Genomic DNA, 22738 nt, shown 5'->3' with positions numbered 1-22738 from the left:
TGCTGGGAACCAAGATCAACAGTAATTAATATAAGTGGGAGAAGTCCAGTCAGAGGCTGAATGGGGCTTTTTGATATTCACAGGGATGAATATCTGCATTTTATTACCTACTGCTGACTCAATGGCCTAAAGCAAACTCCCCCAACCTGATAATCTTACTGTTTACCAAACATCACCTTTGATATGTCTGTTTGCATTCCTAAAAGGCAATTGTGTATTCTAGTAAATAAAAGCAGATGGGAATGGAGACTCAGTGGAACTTGGTCCCTTGTACCAAGATCACACTGGCTTCCCCCATAATTTCCAAATTTATATTTCTTGTCTTGTGTGGTTAATTTGCGCGTCAGCTCTTTCTCCAAGTCTTTGAACCCGAGGCCACGCAGGCTGTGGCTTCACAGAGTGCTGGAGAAGACAGAGTGAGGTGATGCAGGCTCAGGGAGGGACGCAGACACAGAGCTGTGCCAGCCTCAGGCCAGCCCATGCAGCCACAGTGAGGGGGTGGCCACTGCAGTATTAATGGTGAAATTAGACCTTGGTCCTGGAGTTCGGCTAGGAAAGAAGTCAGAGTCAAAAACTGATTATAAGAGAAAGTTTACTTAGAAGTCACAAAGGTAGAGGAAGTGAGCCAGGTGGGCTGTGTGGACTCAGGAAACTGCATTACAGAGGCAGAAGGGGGGCCTTGGAACTTAGGAGAGAGAAAGGCAAAGTGCGTGCCTTGAGGGAAAGAAGGTGGAGGAGAGAGAGAGAGAGAGAGAGAACCTGCTCTGGGGAGGGAGGCACAGGGTGCCCTAGAGAGTGCTGGGTCCTTCACCTCAGGGTTTGTACCTGGAGGTGTCAGGGGAGGATCTCAATAGAATATTCATCAGCTTTCCAGGTGTGTCCTTTCAAGGCCCTGGTCTCCACTGATTTTGGTTGGTGCTCGGGTAGCCAGTCATTAGCCATTGCAGCTGGTCCTGAGGCCTCATCTAGTTTTGCTGCTTTTCTGGGGCCTCGCTGTTATCTCTAGTTTGATCAAAACTCTTGTCTCTGTGGTCAACAAACCCCAGGCTTTGTTCTTAAGATTATTTTATTCAGGTCAGAACCTCAATGTCCTGGGGGGTCGGGGCTGGGGGGGGGACTTAGTGCTTAAGGGAGTGGTTGTTAGAGGGCTCGTATGGGAGTCCTATGAGGCTATTCTCCAGCCCCCTGTTCCTTTTCTGAGGGGGTATAAACCATGTGACTAGTGCTATGGAAGGGGAGGAAAGGTCACCCTGAGGCCAGGCTCTAGCCTAAAACACTTGTTTTCCCAGTTTTGCCCGTTGCTCGCACCCAGGGCTTTCTGCGTGGTGACCTGGACCTGGCCTCTCATTCCTACTCTGCTCCCGTCTGTCTAACTGCTTGTGTCACAGGGACCCACTTTGCAGCTGCCCCTCCTCCCAGGGAGGGGGCGGTGGAATGCGGAGTCCAGCTAACTTCAGGAAACTGCTGCCCACATCCCCAAAGTGACCATCCGATAACGACACAGAAAGTCAGACGACACGAAAACCCACACATGGAGAGATGTGTCAGCCTCCCCATGTCGTGCAGAGTCTAGACGGCACCCTGTCCCCTGGGAGCCTGGGTGCCCTTGGGAAAGCACTGGCCGTGGAGAGATGCCCTCTGGCACACTCCTCTTATGGAGGGCGCCACTGAAACCAGACACGAACAGGTCCAGGCTGCCTGTCACTACTTGAGCCAATTAAGCAGAGCCAGGGTTAAACCATATGTGAGTGTTTGTTCCAATGCTGCCGGCAGTGTGGGAGAGTGGCAGGTCATCCATGGAAATCTGCTCCAGCACCTCCTACTAGCCGGCTGGGTACATAGGGATGAGGAAGAGAGGCTGCATGCAAGGGGAAGGAGGGTGGTGGAATGGCTGCGGGGTCTGTGGTCTGTGTCTCCTTCCAGGATGTTAAAGTCCGATAATAAGGTAGTTAATTGTCAATGGTGTTAAAACCCAGCTCAGCCTGTTCCTGGGACCCTGGGACCAGAGAATGGTTAGCATTCCTGAGGCAAACTCCCGGAGGGGGTCAGGGTCCAGTCACAGCAACCAAATCAAAGTCCGTCCTGTCCTCTGCCTATTCTCAAAATTCATTTTCTTTTCTGAGCAATGGACCCATCGGGGTCCCAAGGTGTCTCTTATATTTTACCAGGTCTGCTTTTCTTCTTACAGCACATCCTCCAATTTCCCAGGGTTGGTAAGAAAACCTCCTACCTATGGTTAGTCAGGTGAAAATTATTAAACAACCGTGTTCCTCTTCTTCTTGCGGGCCCTTCCCCTCTCACCACTGCGGGCTCTCAGGGCTCTGCCACTCACAGTGCCACCCGAAGTGCCTGACACTCGACCCGGCTCCAGGTCTGGGAGGACAGCTGTTCCTCAAAGCATCCCCCCGGGCACCTGCTGGGTATCGCCAGCTGGCAGCCATCACCTCTCACAGAAATTCATGGAGGAAGCTCCCTCTCCCCTCTGCTCTCCTCCAGGTGGTCCTCGAGTGGAGGGCCCAGGAGTCATGGCCCCTTCCCTCCTACAGGCAGCCTGGCCAGGTTCTCACTGTCACCCTCAGCCAGCCCCAGCCCTACCCCTCACTCAGGCCTGGATCCCCGGAGGGCTGCAGCATGGGGTGTGGCAAGGGTGAGGCCACCCCTGCACTAGGATACACCCCTGCACTGGGGGGCACACAGGGGTTTCCTGAGAGTTCTCTTCCCAGCCGCACCTGGAAGGGGCGAGAGAGGCAGGATGGGCAGAGGGTGTTTCTGAGCTGGGTGACCTGTGCTGACCACTCTGAGGCCGATGGATACATGACCTCTGAGAGTCATTTGCTAAAGGCAGTTCCAGAGGGGCCTTGGGCCGTAGCCCGGCAGGCAGTGTGCACTTCTGTCCTGAAGAGGGTCCCCAGGCAGCACCCCACAGCTTCCACTACACCTGCCCATCTTGACAGTACAGGTGCCCCATGTTGCAGCTGTGGGCCTGTCCCCCCTCCATAGGCCTTTGAGACTCGAGGCCCTGGCGACAGGGAATGCTGGCCTAGGGTCTCTGGGTTCTCCTGCATGTGGCTGGCTTGCTGCTAGCCCCAAACCACACGGCCTTCCTGTACGGGACTCCCCAGCCCGTGTCAGTCACAGGGCTACTCGGGGGGAAGGAGGAGCATGGCCCAGCCAAAGTGGGCCTGCATGTGAGGCTGGAGGCCCTGCTGCAGAGCTGAGGCCAGGAAGGAAGGGTGTGCAAGGTGTCATGCACCGCAGGCAGGGGTATTGGGGGACGTGTAGGCCAGGAGGGAGGCTCTGGGAGGTACCGCCTACCTGCCAGATACCTCAGAGACATGCCCCACCCACCGGAGGAGAGCATGAAGGTGGTGACCACACAGCCTTGGGGCCAGATCCAGCCCGAGCAGCCTGGCTGTGTGCAGAGTGGCCGCAGCCCAAATCCTCAAGGCCCTGGCTTCCCAGGTTGGTGAGTACACCCCAAGTCAGGCCTCTCACTCTGAAATTTATTTATTTAATCCTCACCTGAGGATATTTTTCCATTGCTTTTTAGAGAGAGTAGAAGGGAGGAATGGAGGGGGAAGGAGAGAGAGAAACATCTTGTGAGAGAAAAATTGGTTGCCTCCCACACGTGCCCTGGCAGGGGCTGGGGATCAAACCTGCAACCAGATACGTGCCCTTGACTGGGACTCGAACCGATGACCCTTTGGTGCACGGGCCAACACTCTAACCACTGAGCACACCGGCCATGGCAGGCCTTCCCTCTGAAAGGCCCATTCTGCCCTTGCCTCGCTGGCCACCACAGAGGGCTTCCAGGAGCAGGTGTCAGCTGGCCCTCATGCCTCCTGGTTAGTCCCAGGCTGGGGCCATGCCTGAGTGTGGCAGCAGGTCCTGAACCCTGAGAACTCCCAGGTGTGGAGCAGGGCCCTGGGCTCCTGAGGAAGGACCATGGGCCAGCTCTGCCGCCCAGAGGAGTCTGGGGGCCTCACTGCTGGGGCCGTGGGTGATGGCACTGGGACAGGCCCACATGGCTCTGGGGGGACAGGGTTACTGTGCAGGGGCCTAGGTCAGCAAAGGTCCTAAACAGAGCTAAAGCCTTCGGTCAGGAGGCCCAGAGAGGAGCCCCTACAGATCCCCCTGCCTGGCAGGATGCCACTGGGCAGGGCGGGGCAGCTGGTTGGTCCACAGTCTTCAGGGGGCTTAGGTGGAGCCCCTGGGGTTAGGAGAGGGGGCACCCTGATCCAGGTTGTGTGGGAGCCCTGGGACTGGCACAGGAAGTGGGGGGAGAGGGAGAGAAAGTTGGAGGGGGTGGAGGAAGGGAGGAAGAAGGGAGAGAGGCTGCAGCATTTCCCTCCCTGCCCCCAGGACAAACAGCCTGCTGAAGCTCCCACCATCCTCCCACCTTCTCGGGCGCCAGCCATGGTGCCTGTGGCCGATGGCCCTGGGAACAACTCTAACAGCTGCAGCACAGACAGGGGCACCCTGTCGCAGGCGGCGACCATCGCCTCCATCTGCCTCATCCTGGTGCTGGGCCTGCTGCTCAACAGCCTGGCGCTCTGGGTGTTCTGCTGTCGCATGCGCAGGTGGACGGAGACCCGCATCTACATGGTCAACCTGGTGGTGGCTGACTGCCTGCTGCTGCTGAGCCTGCCGGGAGTCCTGCACACGCTGGGCCAGGGGGTGGGGGCCCAGGAGGGCCCCCTGTGCAGGGTCCTGCAGAGCTTCTATTATGTCAACACCTACATGAGCATGTGGCTCCTCACAGCCATCGCCACCGACCGCTATGCCGCCCTGCACTTTCCCCTGCGGGCCCGGGCTTGGCGTGGCCCTCGCCAGCCTGCCCTCACCTGCGCAGCCCTCTGGCTGGGCCCAGGAGGGCCCCCTGTGCAGGGTCCTGCAGAGCTTCTATTATGTCAACACCTACATGAGCATGTGGCTCCTCACAGCCATCGCCACCGACCGCTATGCCGCCCTGCACTTTCCCCTGCGGGCCCGGGCTTGGCGTGGCCCCCGCCAGGCTGCCCTCACCTGCGCAGCCCTCTGGCTGCTGGTCATCGGGGCTGTGGCCCTGCCCGTCGCCTGGCTGCGTCCAGGGGAGAGCTTCTGCTTTGGGCGGGGTCACACACGGGGCCCCAAGGCTCTCATCTTCTCCCTGCTCCTCTTCTTCCTCCCGCTGCTCATCCTGAGCTTCTGCTCTAGCCAGGTGCTCCGGCGCCTCCACCGTGAGTGGACTCGGGCGCAGCCCCCGGCCACCACCCCCATCCTCAAGGCCCTCTGCGTGGTGATGGCCAACCTGGCCACCTTTGTGCTCTGCTTCCTCCCACTGCACGTGGCCTTGCTGGCCAAGCTCGTGGCCCAGTGGATGAATGCAGCCTGCCCCACCATCCAGAGGGTGGCCACCTTTGTGCAGGTGGCCTCCCGAATTGCCAACGCCAACTGCTGCCTGGACGCTGTCTGCTACTATTTCGTGGCCGCAGAGTTCCAGGAGGAGGTGGGGGCCGTCCTCGCCAGGCCCTGGCCTTTCTGGGGAAGGATGCCGGGTGCTCCTGCCTGTGACCATCCCGACCTGGGCGCCCAGGGGGAGGCAGCGGAGGAGAGGGGCACAGGAGTGGGCCCCGCACAGCCCTGAAGCAGGAGGCGGGAGGCGTCCCGGGCCCCCGCGGAGCCACTCTCTTCCTGTTGCCACAGTGTCTGCAAGAAACAGCCTCCCTGAGTGCAGCCTGACTTGGGTGCTGGCTCAGAATGATGGGTCCCGGAGTCAGGGCTTTCCCTCTGCAAATAGAATTTAACCAAAAAATCAAAGGACTGCCACCACACGGATCTTTTCCCTCAAAGCCCAGCTTCTCGGGTGCTCTCTCCCTTGCCCAGCCCTCAAGCTCCGTGGTGCAGTGACCCCGTTTCGCCAGGTTGAACTCCGACCTCCACCCTCCACTCTCTGAGCTCTGGACGACCTGGAGAGGGTGTTACAGAGAACCAAGACATTATTTCTTCTGTCACCTCCAGATCATGATAAGACACCAAGTCTACTGAAGTTCAGGGTCTCCCAAAGCCTCCAACCATTGCAACATAACCCGACGAGGTCCCAGGGCCGCAGGGCAGCCATGTCTCCACTCGGGGTCCCATTTAAAGAGACACAGCCGTCAAAGGAGTTTAAAGAAATTCTTTTTAAAAAACGGTTTAACTTGGATTCTTGAAGAGCGTCAAAGAGATCGCCTTCCTTCCCTTTGGGGGTGCCGCTCAGGCCCCTTTTCCTCCTCACCCCACCTCCTCAGCTCCACCCAGAGTGTCCCCTCTGCTCGGCACCTCTCAGTCCCTCCGTCAGCGGGCTCAGGCCTGATGCCTGAAACTTCAGAAGCTGCAGTGTGTGAAGTTCCTCCCACCGGGTCCTGAAAGAGGACCCTCCGGCGACTCCAGGAAGAGGAGGGTCCTTGGAGGAGAGCCCTGAGCAGCAAGCAACCAGCCCCCCCTCACCTGTCCAGCTACGCTCAGGGTAGCGGTGAACACGGTCCTGGCTCTGGGAGGCGGTCGTCCCCCACGAGGCCGCTGAGTGTGGCCCAGTGGCCCTCCGCAGCCGGAGCCCAGGCCTGACTCTGGGAAGATCCTCCTGGCTGCTCCATGGAGACCTCCCTCACGAAGGCCCGGGGAGAGCCAGGGGCCTTGGGCTCCGGCTGTTGGCAAACTTGTGGGAGGAGCAGGGCTCAGCTCCTGTGTCCTCACCTTGCCTCAGCACCCTGGTAGGAGCAGCCCGAGTCACCTTCCAGGACTGATCCTTTTGGGGAATCGGGTGCCAGAGGCCCAGTCCCCCCCAGCCTGGGGGAATTGTGGGGCACGACAGGCTGCTGACTGAGGGCAGCCAACCAGACCCTTGCCGAGGAGGGGCCACCACCCTTGACAGGGAACTGATTTCACAGTCTCTGTGCCTCAAGCCCTGGAGCAAAAGCCTGGGTCGCTGTCCCGGGTGCTGCTCATGTTGCTCCCAGGCCTGCGTCCAGCACCTGGCAGAGAAGGGGGTGGAGCGCTGGGTGGAGGAGCTGGGCCAGGTTGACTGGGGTGGAGGGGTGGGGGGAGCCTGCTTCAACCCCCCTCAGCTCCGGGCCCCACCGCCGTCTTCTCTCCTTTCCTCGGCAGAGTGGGTCTGGGTGGGGGCGGGGGTAGAAACGTGACACGTCCCCCTCCAGTGCTGTATGCTCTGTGGGGCCGAGGTCCACGGATCCAACCCTTTCTCTCACCAAAGAGGATTCTGGGTCACAAAAAAGCAGGGAGTGCCCACGCAGCTGTGTCCAGCTGCGATTAAAGTTTTACATAATTAACAAAGGGAAAATGAATCTTCATTGTGACCCAAACCAACTTCATAAAAGTAACACGCTCAACGGAAACATGGCCAAAGTGTGAACAGGCAATGCAAGGTGTGGAGACCCAGGGGTGTAGGCCCCTGGCACCCCAGCCTCCCTCCCGGGCAGGGTGGCCCTCCAATTCCAACAGCCGGCAGACAGGGTCTGGGATGGTCTTAGGCCATTCCCACTGATAGAACATGACAGGCCAGGGGGCTTAGAAGCAACAGGCGTTTATTTTTTACAGTCGGGCACCGGGGAGCCGGCATGGGAAGGATGCCAGCATGGCCGGGTTCTGGTGGGAGCCGCTTCCTGGTTCACAGCTGCCGGCTCACTGTGACCTCATGCAGCAGAAGGGATGAGGAAGTTCTGTGGGGTCCCTGTGCAAGGGCACTGAACCCATTCATGAGAACTTGTACTCCACAGCTGCCCACCCCCCACCTGAGCCTGCCGTGGCATTGCTGGCCTCTGCGCGGAGCCCGGGTGCTGGGCCAGCAGACACCGAGTCTGCTCACAGAATAGCCCTCCAGGGGCCCAGGGGCGTCCTCGAGCCGGCTCCCTTAGTGCATGTTCAATGCCGCCCTCACCAGCTGTCTTCTCTCAGCCCGTCTGCGTCCTGGGGACCCTCAGATCCAGGGTCAGCCTCACGTAGGTGCGGCTCCAGACATGACTACACTGAATGCCTGTCCAGGTAACTAGAGCCAATGCCCATGATTCGAAGTCTGGAGATTACAGGTTCCCGGAGGACAAGAAGCTGCCCTCTCCCTGGCCTGACTCCTGGAGCCAGACCCATGGCATCCTTTGCAGGTCCCGGCCAGGACTCCTGGGGGTGACTCCTGGGCCAGGGATGATGAGGGGCCGAGGTGGGCACTCCCACCAAGCACCCCTTTTCAGTCACAGCATTTTGGGGCAGTCGGACAGACATGAGCAGAGCCAGGCCACCAAGGCAGAAAGCCCCAGGTGCCCAGCAAGGGACAAAACTGGGAAAACACGAACCTCGTCCCCAGGTTCTGCCCTCCCCCAGCATATCGCTGTCATGCGGTTTACACCCATGACCTTTCATATCGCTGTCATGTGGTTTATTCCCTGACCCTTTCCTCCCTAGAGATAACATCTAGGCCTCAGCTGTATTTCAGCTCCAGGCCCAGAAAGGCAGCAAAACCAGACAAGCTACACCTTGGCTGCCTCAGGACCAGCTGCATTGACTGATGACCCCCTTCCCGGGTGCTGATGGGTCAGTGGAGACCATGACCCTGTAAGGACACACCTGGGAAGCTGATGAATATTCTATTGAGACCCTCCCCTGAGACCTCCCCTAAGATTCCCACCTGCAAGAGAGATGACTACCCTCTGTGCCAAGGGGAGCACACCGGTGCCTCTCCCTTCCCCCTTCTTCCCTCTAAGGCAGTGGTCGCCATTGGTGGTCCATGAGGTCCGAAAGGTTGGCGACCGCTGCTCTAAGGGACCCCAGGAGACCAGGGGAGCAATGGGCATCGGCAGCTCATCCCAGTCTTACCCCCAAACCTGTCTCCAAGGCCCCCTTTTCTCTGACTCCTAGGGAGGCAAAGCAGCCCAGCCTCGGCTCCTGTGGCTTTTTCCATGCTCAGCTCGTCCCTGTTGCACTGCCCCAGGTTTCATAAACACCCCATCTGAGTGTGCTTTCGCTGCTGCCAGTAAACGCTTGCTTTGCTGCACGGTGTCTCTCGACTGAAATCTTCCTTCAAGACAAGAACCAGTCTCGTCATCTTGCTGGTAACAGAAGAACGCACTCTGCCTGCTGCTTTCGATCAGAGTGGCCCTGAGAAACAGCCCCCGCACTTGCCTGGAGGCCCCTGGAGTCCCCCTGTCTGTGACGCGGAGGCCTTGGTCCCCGTCTGTGACATGGAGGTCAGTTCAAGAGGCTGATGGTTGCCCCAAATGGTCACTAATTTCCCTGTCAAGTGCTGTGGCGGCTCTACCTCAGACTCAGGAGGTTTTGCCCGCCTGGGAGAGCCCCAGCAGCAGCCTGTCTCAGTGTTGGCTTTGGGGCCTGGAAATGAGGAAGGATGTGATAAATAGCCGCCATCTGTGACATCCAGTGGCGATGGCTCTGACGAAACAGTCACTGTGTCGAGGCTGCGGCCAAAGATCCTCAGGGAGGTGCTGGCAGCCGGCGCCGGGTGAGTTACTAGCTGCGTCGGGTGGGGCCACATCTTAGGAAAACGTTGCGCAAACAGCAGCCTCTCTGTGGGCTCCAGGCCTGTGGGAGATGACTTAGGGCGTTTGCTCCGATCAGACTCTGTTGGATGGTGGGGAAGGTGGGTGGGATGAGAGCTTGCCTTTCGCTGGACAAGACTTGGTCATTCATCCACGTGGGCCGGCGGAGGACGCTGGGTCGGTCACAGTCTCCTGCTTGCATCACAGACACAGAGACCTCTCCTCCAAGGCCGACTTTCTGGGGACCCCGGCAGCAGGGCAGTGGAGTCAGAGTGCTCCTCCAGGCTGCGGGCACCCGGGAGCAGGTGGGGACACATCTGTGAGGTGAGAGCCGCCCTCAGTCGCCCGCAGCACAGTCGTTCTCACAAACAAAACGCCCTCGGTCCCGTGTAGCGGGCTTTTCTGTGGGAAGCCAGAGTCCACGTTTCGGGTCTCCTCCTCCCTGGTCAGCTCAGCACCGTGGCCTGGGGACAGCCAGCTGTGTAAAGCAGCGGTGAGGCTGTGCTCCAACAAACCTTCATTTACAAGAGACGGCAGGCTGACCCTCGCCTGCACCTCCAGACCCGGCGGGCGCTGTGCTGGGGCATCGCCGCTAATCTGTGTCGTCTCCTGGGCTGGTCTCCTGACAGCAGCATCGATGACAGTGCATCCCAAACTCTTTTTTAAAACGGAAACGTATTGAGGTAACATTGGTGAATAACATACATTTCAGGTGCTCGAGACAATTCCACCTCCCTGCATTCCACCTCCCAGCGCCCCCCACCTGAAGTCTAGTCTGTCTCCCTGTGTTTGGCCCTGTGACCCTCGCTTTAATGCAGTGCAGGGCCTGCTTTAGGCGCTGAGAGGAGGCTGAGTTCCCCATTAGCCCAGGACACTCAGCCAGGGGATTTAGGATGACTCCAGCTCAGAGACTGCACCGCGGGGCACAGATGTGAAGTTCAAGCCCCGTTTCTGTCCCGGGGCTGCTCCTGGGGCCTGAGGGCAGTGGGTCTCCTGGTGGAGGTTTGAGCCCCTCCTGTCTCCGAGCAAGCTGACTGGCGTGGCACGGAGCCCACCACAGATTTGCTCTCCTGTGAGCCAGTATGTGGCCTGAGCTAGAAGCATCTCGGTGGAGTGATTTGGTTCCCTTACTAGAGTCAAGTCCAAGTTTCTGAGACGGAAGGTTGGATGAAAATAGGAGGGAACCCGGGGAAGGAAATCTACCTTTGGAAGTGTTTAAAGGAACAGCGATTACGTGTTTGTCAGTAGGTCCCCGGGACCATCACAGCAGGGTTAGTAATGAGAAAGACGGGGCTCTTGGGCCTGCCATCTGAGGGGAGCCCCACCCGGAGCGGGAAGGGGTTGATGGGGTGAATTAAGCCTGTGGCCTCAGTGCTTTCTGGGTTGTGGACCCCAAAATATTAGTTACTCCACGTGGGGAGGAGCTGATCAATAAGCCTTTGCCATTCCCCGTGTCCTTGCTGGGACGACGAGGCAGGCAGGGGGTTCAGATTGGAGAACCTGGGATAGGGACGCATCACGAGGCTTCCAGCAGAGGCCTCACGGTCTCGCGTGTGTCTTGGAGGAGGTTAGTCTGGCCACACGGCTGCACCGCTGAGATGGGGCAGGCAGACACCACAAGATTCCCGGGGACCGCATGGGGACACCCTGCGTTCATCCGGGGTGACAGGGCTGCCCTTGTTTGGTGCAGGTATTGAATGTGAGAAGTGGCGGAAGCAGGTGCAGAGGGAGATGCGGGGATGAAAATGGTGGGGGTGGGGGGGTGAGGGGTGCTCCCCCCCTGCCCACTCTTGGTCCCTGAGGCCTGTCCCTGCACCCTCAGCGGGATTGGGAGTGTCCCCTGTGTTCCCCTCTCTGAGTGCTTTTTGTTCCTCAGACCACTGCCCCTGTCCACACCATGTTCATCTGGCATCTGGCTGCTCCCGGGGAGGTGACCGGGGGCTTCGTCAGCGTCCCCAATCACACAGGACGGACCACCTGCACGAGTGCAGCCTGCTGGGCAGGCACCAGCAGGTAAGTTCAGAATTCCAGGTGAAAAAAGACAGAGCCTGAACTGCCAACGCCACGCGTCATGGGCAGGAGGAGCCTCCGTGCTCCCTGGCCTGGCTGATGTGTCTCCGGCCCTGGCCTGGTATCTCGGGGGGTGGAGGTTGCAGTGTGGCACACTCTCAGCTTCTGGTTGTGAAGCCACAGGCAGAACTGCCACTCACGGGGCCGCACTCATACCCGGTCACAGGTGGGACACTCAGAGCCGGATCCCAAGTCAGAGTCCCGGCCGGTGGCTGTGGCTGTAGCTGACCACCTCAGTGACCCACATGGACAGTTACCGGCGGTGTCGGGTTCTGGACGCTGTGCTGTGCCCTCCATACAGAAGATCCTCCTCGGCCATGGCAGGTGCCCAGTACCCCAGGTTACAGTGGACAGACCGTGCCAGCCTCATTCACAGGATCATTCAGGATTGCTGGGGTGAGGCCTATTGTCCTCCAAGTGGTGTGGACTTTGCCCCCTGCCTGGTGGCACACTCTGGGAGTGCTGAGAATCGAAGGACAGCTGGATGCCCACGACTGGGTTCACGTCCCATGGCAGCCAGTGGCAGTGGGCTGAGCCAAGGGGGCCCACGGGGGCCCAGGGTCAAGCCGTGCAGGCAGGGCCTCCAGCTGCCAGGTCTCAGGCCCTGCCCTGCCAAGTTCTAAACTGCCCACTGTCCTCAGTTCCAAGTGTCCTTGCAAGTGGCCAGGCAGGGGCTGAGGTCAGAGGTGGCCGGGGAGGGGTGACTGTTTGACTTCTAAGGTCCCTTCCAAATGCACGACCAGACCTTTGAGCAGGGGAGGGTAGTCAGGGGTCCTGGACAATCTTTGTCACCCTCATCACTTGCTGGTGGGCCTGGCTGAGGAGTGGCAGTTTGACCTGGGAGCTTGTTCGGGGCACTTTTCCGAATTGAGGTTAGGGTGTGTCCCAGGAGAGGGGTCAGGAGATAGGGCCTGCCCGTGCAGGGTCACGGCTGAGCTCAGACCCCTCTGAGGTGTGCTCTGGGGAACCCTGTTCTGAGAGGTGTCACCTGGGGTCGGAGAGGGGCTGGAGAAGAGGGGTGCCTTGGGGAAACCAGTTTGAGAGAGGACAGTCCTTTGGCAGGATAGAAAGAAGCTAGGAAAATTCCTGGGGAAGTGGAATGGGAAAACGGAGACAAGAAAATTAAACAAGGCCAAACAGTTTGGGCAGCTTGCATCCAGCTAGTGAATTGCAAGGCCTTATCTTCCCCAACCAAGAGCAAACGATTCATATCCTCCTCCCCAACCAGGGAATATATAGCTTCAATCACCCTGGCCTGGGAAAATAGGGAACAAAGACCCAATTAATGCCATCTGTGCCAGCTATATCCTAAGACAGATGGAGTTGGGGAATAAATAACAAAAAAACCCCTTAAAACCAGACAGACCTTATAAAAGTAAAATAGACCAAAGAATAATCCAAAACTCCCCTATACACGCATTTTGATGCATCAGCATATTAAAAATTCACCTGGAATGCTGATGAATATCCTGGTGAACCCTCCCCTAAGAGTCTCAATTGTAGAATAAAAACAGGATAGAAAGCCCTCAGGACAGAGATTCAATGCAGGCTCACTCTAGGGCACGCCCATGCCCCTTCCTGGGCAAGAACTTTTTATTTCTAAGGGTCCCCACACGACTTGCAACCAGGGGAGCAGTGGGCAGTGGCAGCTCGACCTAGGCTCACCCTGGTCCTGTCCCCAAGGCTCCCTTTTCTCTACTTCCCAGTGAGCTGAAGCACCTCGCCTGCCGCACTGCTTTCCTACAACATTTCTAGAGAACCGACTCGGAGCACCACCTAGGCTCTTCCTGCTGTTGCTTCTTCCCTAATTTCTCCCTTTGTTTCCTTGTCTCAGCATTAATTAACATGCTCTCAAACCCATCTGAACTGGTATTGCGAAATCTTTTCGACACGAAGTCAAGAACCCACACATTACAGGCTGGCCTGAGGCAGACCTGCTCCGGGCCAGCCCCTGTCCAGTGACAGTCCTTGTCCAGAGCTGGACTCAGGGCTAAAGGATGGGGTGCGGGTGCTGGTGGTGGCAGCGTCCACAGGGCAGGTCCCCCAGAGCCAACAACACATTCAATGATTCAATTTTTTCCCAACTTTGTTTAAACTAAAATTTAGTTGACTAGGTTAGTCTTATGAGCAGAGTTAATCCAACCCTTGGTCCACCCCGAAGTTCTGGGGCCTGGAGAGCCGACCACACCCAAATACCCTCTTTTCCCTCCAGGGCAGGGGAAGGGGCTGCACCGGGGGTCCCCTTCTATGCGAGTTCCATTTGGGAACCACAGCCGTGGAATCATAACAGTGTCTGACATCCGTGTACTTGATCAGTCATCACTCAGCCACACAGTGAGACCACAAGGGGGATAAGTCACAGGGGCTTCATCACTCAGCCACACAGTGAGACCACAGGAGGGACAAGTCACAGGGGCTTCATATGAGAACCAGATGCCTCAGTATCTGGGTCAATAGAAGGGACTTATTAAGTAGTAGTGATAAAAACATCCCATGTGCATGGTCTATAAACCAAGTAAGATGGAAACTACTTACCAATGAGTCACACTGATAGAAGGTACATTTATAAAACATACCCCAAACTGTAATTCTGTCAGGCCTTCATTTGAAATGCTATGTGATCACTTACATAATAAAATAAAATCAAGGAAAAACATATTTTAGAAAACAGAACGACACTCTTGCTGTGCTTCTGGATTATTTTATCACACAGATCAGCAACAAAATATTGTGCTTGCTCCCCTACGAACAGAATGACGCAGAAGGACCCCACAGAGTCGGGTCCAAGTCACCTGTAGTTGCAGACGTTGGCTGAGAATCATTATCTAAGTAGTCTCCGTGTGAGCCACTGAACAACCACTTAGGAAAAAACTAAAAGAGAAACTGTCAGTAGAGAGTAGCGTCTGGCGGTGGCAGCCTCACCAGACAGCAGGGCGACCGGTGCTGGGACTCCCTGACATGGCCGCCCGTGCAGCTGTGACTCTGCGGCCTTGTGATGCGGTCCCTCTAGAAGCCACCGTCCGGTGGGGAGGATGTGGGAATGCCAGGGCTAACGTTGGACGGGAACTGGGCTGTGGAAGGGAGTTCATGTGCAGGGAAGGGTTTGCATCCTTGGTACCTGACTGGATATGGGGACCTTGTGTGGGAACTGCTTCCCCCTCCTGACTCGTAGGACAGAGGCCTGTAAACCCACCCTTCCACAGCGCCGAGCGGCTGTGCTGAGTGGGGCCCACAGAGGTTGTGAATTTGGAAGTCTAGAGCATCCTCTGAACAAAAAGGGTTAGCACTCTGATGAATGCCATGTGAGACTGTACAGTACTTGGCCCTGTGTGGAGTAGATGGCCTCAGGGCAAAAGTTGGTGAGCGCCACCCAGTGGTGACCACTGGGAACCGCACCTGAAAATTTCCATTTGAGCCACTAGCTGGCTGTTGATGGAGACCACTTTCAAAGGACACAAAGTAATCCTGAAACCTGAAGTCTCCAACGTCTCCAGTGATGCCAGAGAAGATGGGAAGTGTATATGTTTATACAGGTGCCCGGCAGCAGGGGAATGCAAGCAGGTACTCATGTCCCTGAGCGGGGCGCCTCTGTCCCCCGCACCGACTTTGGAACCGCTGAGGAGCTATGGGATTCCACTCCAGGGGACAGGGCCCTGCGAGCAGCTCTGCATTGACCAAGTGCTGCCTGGTTTGTGGACGGCAGCCGGGTGCTGATCTCCCAGCCCCTGAGTGAGTCCCTGGTCCTGTGGCAGCGGTGCTGGGCGCTAGACAACATGGTGGCTGGAGCTGGGCCTGGAATGCTCAACTGGACGGGTGCTGATCTCCCAGCCCCTGAGTGAGTCCCTGGTCTTGTGGCAGCAGTGCTGGGCGCTGGGATGCTCAACTGGATGCTGGACATGCACTTCGCCCCCACCTAGCTTCACCCCTGCCTCGAGCGCAGAGAGGCAGTGATGTGGCCACCAACCAGCCACAGCCTGGTGGCTATCCTGGCTTTTAGCTTCGGGCTGGTCCGGGCCCGTGCACACCTGCTGTGCCCCTGGGGCTCCTCACCTGCACCAGGGCAGGAGGAGAAACCAGGCCACGGCCTGGGAGCGAGGCCCGAATGTGCTGTGGGGCCCGGGGCAAATGAGAATGCAGACCTTCCGCAAGGTGGGAAAATGGGCCCTGAAGGGATTAAAACAGAAAGCCTTCCCCTCGAAACACCTTGTTGCTGATCAACCAGAACAGGGCTCACACTGGTACGTGAGCGACAACGTACACTCACGAGGCTGGTGTGACTTCCATGGACTGCAATAGTAACACTCGGTTAATGAGCCATCTTGATCGATCCTGAGATTGTCCTGGCTTCCTTTTCTGCAGATTCATTAATTAGGTCATCAAGATGTAAACTTTCAGCAATGTCATTTTTGGTAATCTAATCGAAAGCAACACCAGCCACTCTTGGCAAATGTAAGATTGCAGATCATTTAGACAATTATTAATTTCAAGAAGGCTCAAGGCTCTTTCTGTGATGGGACCATGACAGGTCCCCCCAGAGCATGTTAGAGGCTGTGAAATTATTTTGAAACATAAGTTTTAGTACATTTAGAGCTGATGATTCTCACAGAGCAATTTAAAAAACACTATACAAATCAGTTTTGAAATGCAAATCTATACAGTCCCATTTTAATGTTCCCTCTGAGATTTTTTCTAATGTGGGGATCATATAAGAATCTGATTCATAATCTATACTAATAAAAGGGTAATATGCTAATTAGACCAAACATTTCCGGACGACCTTCCGGATGTCCTTCCAGACAAAGCCATGATGGTGGGGCCAAGGCAGAGGTGGTTAGGGGTAATCAGGCCTGCAGGGGAGAGCAGTTAGGGTGATCAGGCCAGCAGGCAGGTGAGCGGTTAGGAGCCAGCAGTCCCAGACTGGGAGAGGGATGTCTGACTGCCTGTGGGATTGGGCCTAAACTGGTAGTTGGACATCCCCCGAGGGGTCCTGGATTGGAGAAGGTGAAGGCTAGGCTGAGGGACCGCCCCGCCCTGTACGAATTTTGTGCACTGGGCCTCTAGTTTACATATAATTGAAAACACTTGTTTGTAATGTTATCATTGTATCTTGAAATATATGGAAAAAATAACTTTTGCCCTAGCCTGTTTGGCTCAGTGGATAGAGCATCAGCCTGTGGACTGAAGGGTCCCTGGTTTGATTCCAGTCAAGGGCATATGCCTGGGTTTTGGGTTCGGTCCCCAGTGCAGGAGGCAGCCAATCAATGATTCCCTGTCATCACTGATGTTTCTCTCTCTCTCTCTTCCTCTCCCTTCCTCTCTGAAATCAATAAAAATATATTAAGAAAAAATAACTTTTAACTTCTATGTTAGTAATTGGTTCATCAAAACTTTATGTGAACATTGTATTCTTTTCCATCAAATGCAGTTCCTTAAATTTAATTTGTGTTTCCAATCTTAATGGATATTCCTTTACATTGCTGATTGCATCTAAAATAGATATTCTAGCTCCTCGAATCATTCTGAGAATTTCCTGATTGACAGGCTTTATTGCAATGTCCATGTGCCCGTTTTTCTTGTACTAAGTTACTGATAATGTTTACTGCCTGAGCATCAGCAGTTTCTGTCCTGAAAGTAGTTGTGCAGAGACCAAAGGGACTTTGGGGACAGACATGCCAGCCGCCTCCCACCTCCGACCCCGGTGCTGCCCAGTGAGGACCCCTCTTTCTTGCAGGGGTTGCCACCTCTGCTCTGCGTGCTGCTGCTACAGTGACCGCCCCTCCCCAAGCACCGCCTGCTGGTCCCACACAGGCCCTTCTCTGAGGGGAGCTGGTGGCCCTCACCACCCTGTGCCCTCGCTCAGGGCCCTCTTCCTGGAAGCCCTGCCCAGCCCTCTGGAAGACACACGGCTGGCTCTCAGGCCCTATGCAAGGTGCCCGGCTCCCTTACTGTCAGGGGGCCACTCCAACGAGGGCAGGAGGCTGGGGTTCAGACAGAGCAGCCGCACTGCCAGGCTGGGTCGGGGAGCCCAGGGAAGCGGGGTGGGGGTTCTCTCCTGGACCTTCTCTTGGTGGCGTCCCAGGGAAAAGCTGACCAGGACCTGTCCTTGGTTCTCCCTCCTGTCCTCAGCTGGATGGTAGGGAGGGGCCTTGGGCTGGATGGGGCTCCAGGACCCCCAGCTGAGGGGCCTTTGTTCTCTTGGGGTGAAAGATTCCAGATCCACGCTGGGGAGGAAGTGGCTGAGGGGTGGGGGATCTGCCCTGAAGGCCCTGTGATTGGCAAGGGTTCACCTGACTTTGAGGACCTGCTGCCGGAGGGTCAGGGTGCCGGTGGGTGAAGGGGTTGGGGGCCCTTTGCCTGGCCCAATCCCCTGCAGCCTCAGGCTCCAGCCACCATCCATAACGTCCCAGCAGATTTCAGGGTGTCCTAGCCACTCAGAACCCCCTGGGCCGCGAGTGCTGGGCGTGTCCAGGGCAGCCGGGAGCCCTCTATGGGAGACTCTGCCTTTGGGTCTCCCCAGGCCCAGGTTGCCTACCTGGACTGTGGCCTTTCCTCCTCGGTCTTACCTTTGATTCTGACGCTGTCAAGAAGAGGTGGGGCAGACCTTGTGGAACGATGAGGGGGACTCAGGCCAGCTCCGCCTCCTCAGAGGCCTCTGCCAGGCCAGGGAGATAGGCAGGGCTGGGGACGGTTTATTGACAAATGGTTTCTGGGGAAGAAGTGGGGGTGGGTTTCGTGCCCCTCAGCCAGGGACCTGGCCTCCACATGGGGTTCACAGGGAGCCCAGCGGCTGCTGCCCCACCCGCCTCTGCCCAGACTCCTGGCCTCTGCACCCCTCTGTGGGTGTCTGGGTGCCTTCAGGCCCTGAGGCCGGCTTCCCTTTGGGGGTTCGATACTTGTTCTTCTGACTGTACAGCAGGTTCCTCTGGAAAAGGCGGGGGAGGTGGCCATGGTACAGCAGGACGGCCAGCACCATCCCTGCAGGAGACGGAGTGTCAGACATAGGGCCCTCGGGTTTCTTGCAGCCAAGACACCTGGGCACTCACACGCCAGACTTTCCCTAGGATGGGGTGGGGGGCCTGCACCTGGGCTGGGGGAGGGGGAGGCAGCAGCCTGGGAACCTGACCCGACTCCCTCCCCTCCCCAAAGGAAGCAGCCCCTGAATGGGCTCTGCACCGGAAAGCTGGGCCCAGCAGGCTTGCCTACCAGGATGCTTTATGTGGCCTGTTCCCCAACCGTGAGCCACGCCCAGGGCTAGCTTTGCCTCTGCCCCTGGGAGCTCCTGGGGACCCCAGTGCCCTCCCGCCGGCCCTTACCTGTCAGAGGGCCCAGCCAGTACACCTGGGCGTATTCCAGCAAGGTGTGCCCTGAGCAGTGGAAGGTAACCGAGGCGGCCAGGGCGGGGTTGAAGAAGGCAGATGTGAGGGGTCCAGCTGTGGAGGAAGCACGGACAGGCCTCATGTGGCCCTACCTGGACCAGAGCCACCCTCCAAAATCCCCACCCTGAATCCTACTGTTCCCTGGCCTAGGTGGGCTCTTGGCACCCAGGCAGGGAGCCCAGTCCATCCTCGGCCCCTGCACTGATGGGGTCACGGCAGGAAGGCCACTCAACCAAGGCCAAAGCTTTCGTGGTCAGGGAGCAGCCAGGGGAGTCTCTCCAGGGACATCCAATGCCCGACCTGACCTCTCACCCCTGGGATGGACTCATCTCTCCCAGCCCCTTTCTCCAACACATCCCACCTCGAGGGAGGTTGTCTTAGAGAGAGAGACTGAGAGAGAGAAAGTGAGAGAGACAGAGACAGAGGCAGAGATGGAGCAATACGGAGACAGAGACAGAGAGATAGGGAGGCAGATAAAGACAGACAGACAGACAGAGACCAAGAGACAAAGAGATAAAGAGATCATGGAACAAAGCAACACCATGACTGTGGGGAGATTTGGATGAGCAGCCAGAGCCAGGCCAGCGTCCCTGAACCCCAGGCCAGGCAGACCCCCGTGAGCAGGGGCCTCCCGGGGCAGGCCTGGGCCCTGTGGACAGGGAGCCTGAAGCCGGCAGATGGAGGCCAGGCGTGGGCAGTGGTGCTGACGCTGCGGGAGGCACCTGGGTGGGTCCTGTGCAGACGCAGGAGCTCCTGGGTGTCACCTCAGGTGAGTGTCCAGGCCATCTGGCCGCAGGGCTCTGCCCCTGACAAGCTCTCTGCTCAGCCCTGCCTCCATCTCCCCACCTGTGCATGGGCCCCAGTGGCAGCTTTCTGGCCGTTGGTGGCCCAGGTACTACAGTCAGTGACACAGAAAGTGGGCCCTCAGGGCTGGGTCTGTCCTCCCTGGGAACCCCACAAATGGAGACCTTGGGGAGCTCGGCCTCAGCCCCTTCCTGCTGCGTCTTCTGCTGCGTCTTCCCCCCGCCTGGAGCCGACAGCTGCCGCTGACTGAGCGCAGCCACGGTCACAGGTGCCCTTCCCAGAGAGCTTGACGAGTGCAGGCTCCTGTCCACGCCCAGCACAGGGGCACTGCAGCCACTTCCTGAGAGCCGCTGCTGTCCTACCCTGACCCCGGCCCCGGTGCCCAGGGGCAGAGGGAGCGTGCAGCCCAGAGGACCCTCCTCGGGGAAAATCCCATAGACTGCAGGGCCCCAGCCTGGCTCCTCCATGTCCTGGCCCAGCGCTGTCCCCAACTCAGGGACAGCTGGAAAGTAAGGTCTGTGGTCAGTGGCTCTCTGCTTTTCCACAAAAGGGGGAAAGGCCCCTGTCACACTGGGGGCAGGCCCAAGTGGGGGACCTCAGGATAGGTGACCTCCATCTAAGGGCCAAACGCAGGGCGGGGCCAGGGGGAGGCTCAGGGCAGCTCCCACAGGGGCTGAAGGACCCATGAGAATTTGGTCAGGAGGTTTGCCTGGGTGGGAGGAGTGACCCCAAAGGGAGGCGGAGTGTCTGCTGCCACCCCAGTAGCTCTTGGTGCCGAGAGGGGAGGTGGAGACCTGGGTGAGGAAGAAACGACAGGACCCGGCCCGCTAGGAAGGGGTGAGAGAAGACGCAGGGCTTGCCGACTGGAGCCTGGGCCACACCCTGGAGAAACCGCCGGCTGCCCATCTGCCCCTGAACGCAGCCCCTGAACTCCCCAGCCGGCCACTTTGCTTTCTTAGAAAAGCATTTTCGTGTCTACGCTGCCATGCAGAACACTCACCGCATACAGTGAGGGGGGCCTTTCTGGCTCAGCTTCTGGAAGGAGCTCAGAGTGTGGAGAGGCCTGGCCAGGAGGAAGCCCCTGACAGGGGCCTGGGGTCCCACCTGCCACGCTGTGTCCAGCCCCACTGGTCACACCACCACCTGCTTCCCAGGGAATGGCCTCCCCAGTGTCTGTGGCTCTCAGACCCCTCAGCTGACAGCCCCTTTCCTGCCCACAGCTGCTGGCGGCCCTGCCAGAGGTTCTGAGGAGACGCAGGGGAAGACGCCCAGGTCGCACCTGTGTAGGCGATGATGGTGACCAGCAGAGCCACGGCGGGCACTCTGTAGACGGGAAGGCTATTCCTGAGGCGGAGGAGGGTCAGATGGAAGACGAAGGCGCAGGCGCCCTCCACCAGCGCGCCGTGGGGGACGGTCGTGCGCAGGGCGGAGCTGCAGTGTTCGGCCATGAGGTTCTGCAGGACATGCAGGTCGCTGAGCTCCCAGGCCCAGTAGAGCCGGGTCAGGGCGCAGGCCGCCTGCATGCCCAGCTCCTGGGCCGCCAGCTTGAGCAGAGTGCCGGGCAGAGAGGCCTCGGCCAGGAGGAGCTCCTGCAGGGACACGGTGGGGTTGGCCGAGGCCCCGTCGAAGGTGGCCCCGTGTGCCAGGAAGAGCAGGAAGAGCAGGGTCAGCAGCAGGTCGGGCCCGAAGCCGCCCGCCCAGGGGCCCAGCTCTGCCAGCATCCGCATCTCCAGGCAGCAGGCCCCCAGCTGGGCCGCGCCTGCCGCCTCCAGGGCAAAGCTGACGTAGGCACCTTTGGGGAGCAGGGCCTTGGACACCCTCCTGGCCGCCTGGCACAGGGCAATGGTGGCCAAGAAGAACGAGAGAGACACGTTCAGACCAGCCATCGGCTCCAGGGGCTCTATGGAGCCAGACTGAGCAGGGAAGCTGAGCTGACGTATCGGGGCTGACCCACCCCAGGACCCGAGGGCGGGGGAGCCGTGGAAGCGTCCATCTGGGCTGGCACTCCTGGGAACGCCACACCTGCACCCTCACCTCCATCCCACCTGCTGCAGACCCAGGAACAGAGCCAGGAACGCCCACAGCGGACCGGCCCTCAGCCAGGCGTCTTCCCCAGGGCGTGAGACACACTGGGACACGCACCCCACTCGGCCAGCCCAGGGCTGCAGCCTGGCCACAGCTCTTCAAAGCCTCCATCGAGCGCCATGCCACACCCAGGCTCCTAGCTCCACGCTGGCAGCTCCCTGTGCCTGGGCGGGTCCCTGGCTCTGCCTGCACTCTGGGTCACACGCCACCAGTTCCCTGCATGGAGGCAGCCATCTGTGGAAGCCCTGGGGGCTCCACGAGGGCTGCTCTGGGCGCCCAAAGAAGCTGAACCAGCAGAAAGGCCCACCTCACTATATGCGGTGTGTTCTGCAGGGCAGTGTAGACACATAAAGTGCTTTTCTAAGAAAGCAGAATGGCCGGCTGGGGAGTTCAGGGCCTTCGTTCAGACCCTGGGCCCCTGGCACGTAGGAGTTCCCTGGGAACGCCTCCCCACCCCCACTATGTGCCAAATGGACCCCTTCCTGAGGACACATTGCTGGGCCATGTCTCGCCAGTCCAGAGAGACCTGGGAGTCACTGCCAGTTTGGATTTCCTTTCTGGGAGTCCAGCGGGGCATGACATCACCTGGCTGCACTCCAGCAGGCCCTGGGGCCTGCATGCTGCCCCAGCTCTAGAGCTGGCTTCCGGGAGCAGTGGCAGCGCCTTCCACGGGCAGGGTGCACGCAGCGCCCCTTTGTGTTCATCCCACCGGAACCTGTTTCCCGGGGAACAGAGGGCTTCCCTGTCCTGCCCACTCCCCCTCCCTTCCATTCCTCGTTTTTATTTTTCTAATCCAATGCCTGTGCCTGCCAGACTCTGCTTGCACAGAAGGGAGTCTGAGACCCGGGAAGGGGAACCCACAGCATGGAGGACAAGGAG

At 58.4% G+C, this 22738-nt stretch overlaps 2 protein-coding genes across 2 annotated transcripts; one reads left to right on the top strand and one right to left on the bottom strand.

The window, feature by feature from the left end:
- Positions 1-4416: 4416 nt before the first annotated feature.
- On the top strand, positions 4417-6065 carry LOC102264063 (G-protein coupled receptor 35). Its single transcript, XM_014547216.1, has 2 exons — positions 4417-4683; positions 4871-6065. Exons 1-2 carry the CDS (start codon positions 4417-4419, stop codon positions 5624-5626), a joined length of 1023 nt encoding a protein of 340 aa, XP_014402702.1. The 3' UTR covers positions 5627-6065.
- A 12298-nt stretch (positions 6066-18363) lies between these two features.
- On the bottom strand, positions 18364-21670 carry AQP12B (aquaporin 12B). Its single transcript, XM_005857751.2, has 3 exons — positions 21054-21670; positions 18908-19024; positions 18364-18569 (listed from the first exon to the last, which is right to left on the bottom strand). The coding sequence occupies exons 1-3, from the start codon at positions 21658-21660 to the stop codon at positions 18364-18366; spliced, it is 930 nt and encodes a 309-aa protein (XP_005857813.1). The 5' UTR covers positions 21661-21670.
- Positions 21671-22738: the final 1068 nt, after the last annotated feature.

This window comes from Myotis brandtii, unplaced genomic scaffold (genome assembly GCF_000412655.1).
Source record: "Myotis brandtii unplaced genomic scaffold, ASM41265v1 scaffold112, whole genome shotgun sequence".
Taxonomy (NCBI): Eukaryota; Metazoa; Chordata; class Mammalia; order Chiroptera; family Vespertilionidae; genus Myotis; species Myotis brandtii.
Note: the sequence above shows the minus strand (reverse complement) of the source record. Positions and strands in the feature narration are given on the sequence as shown.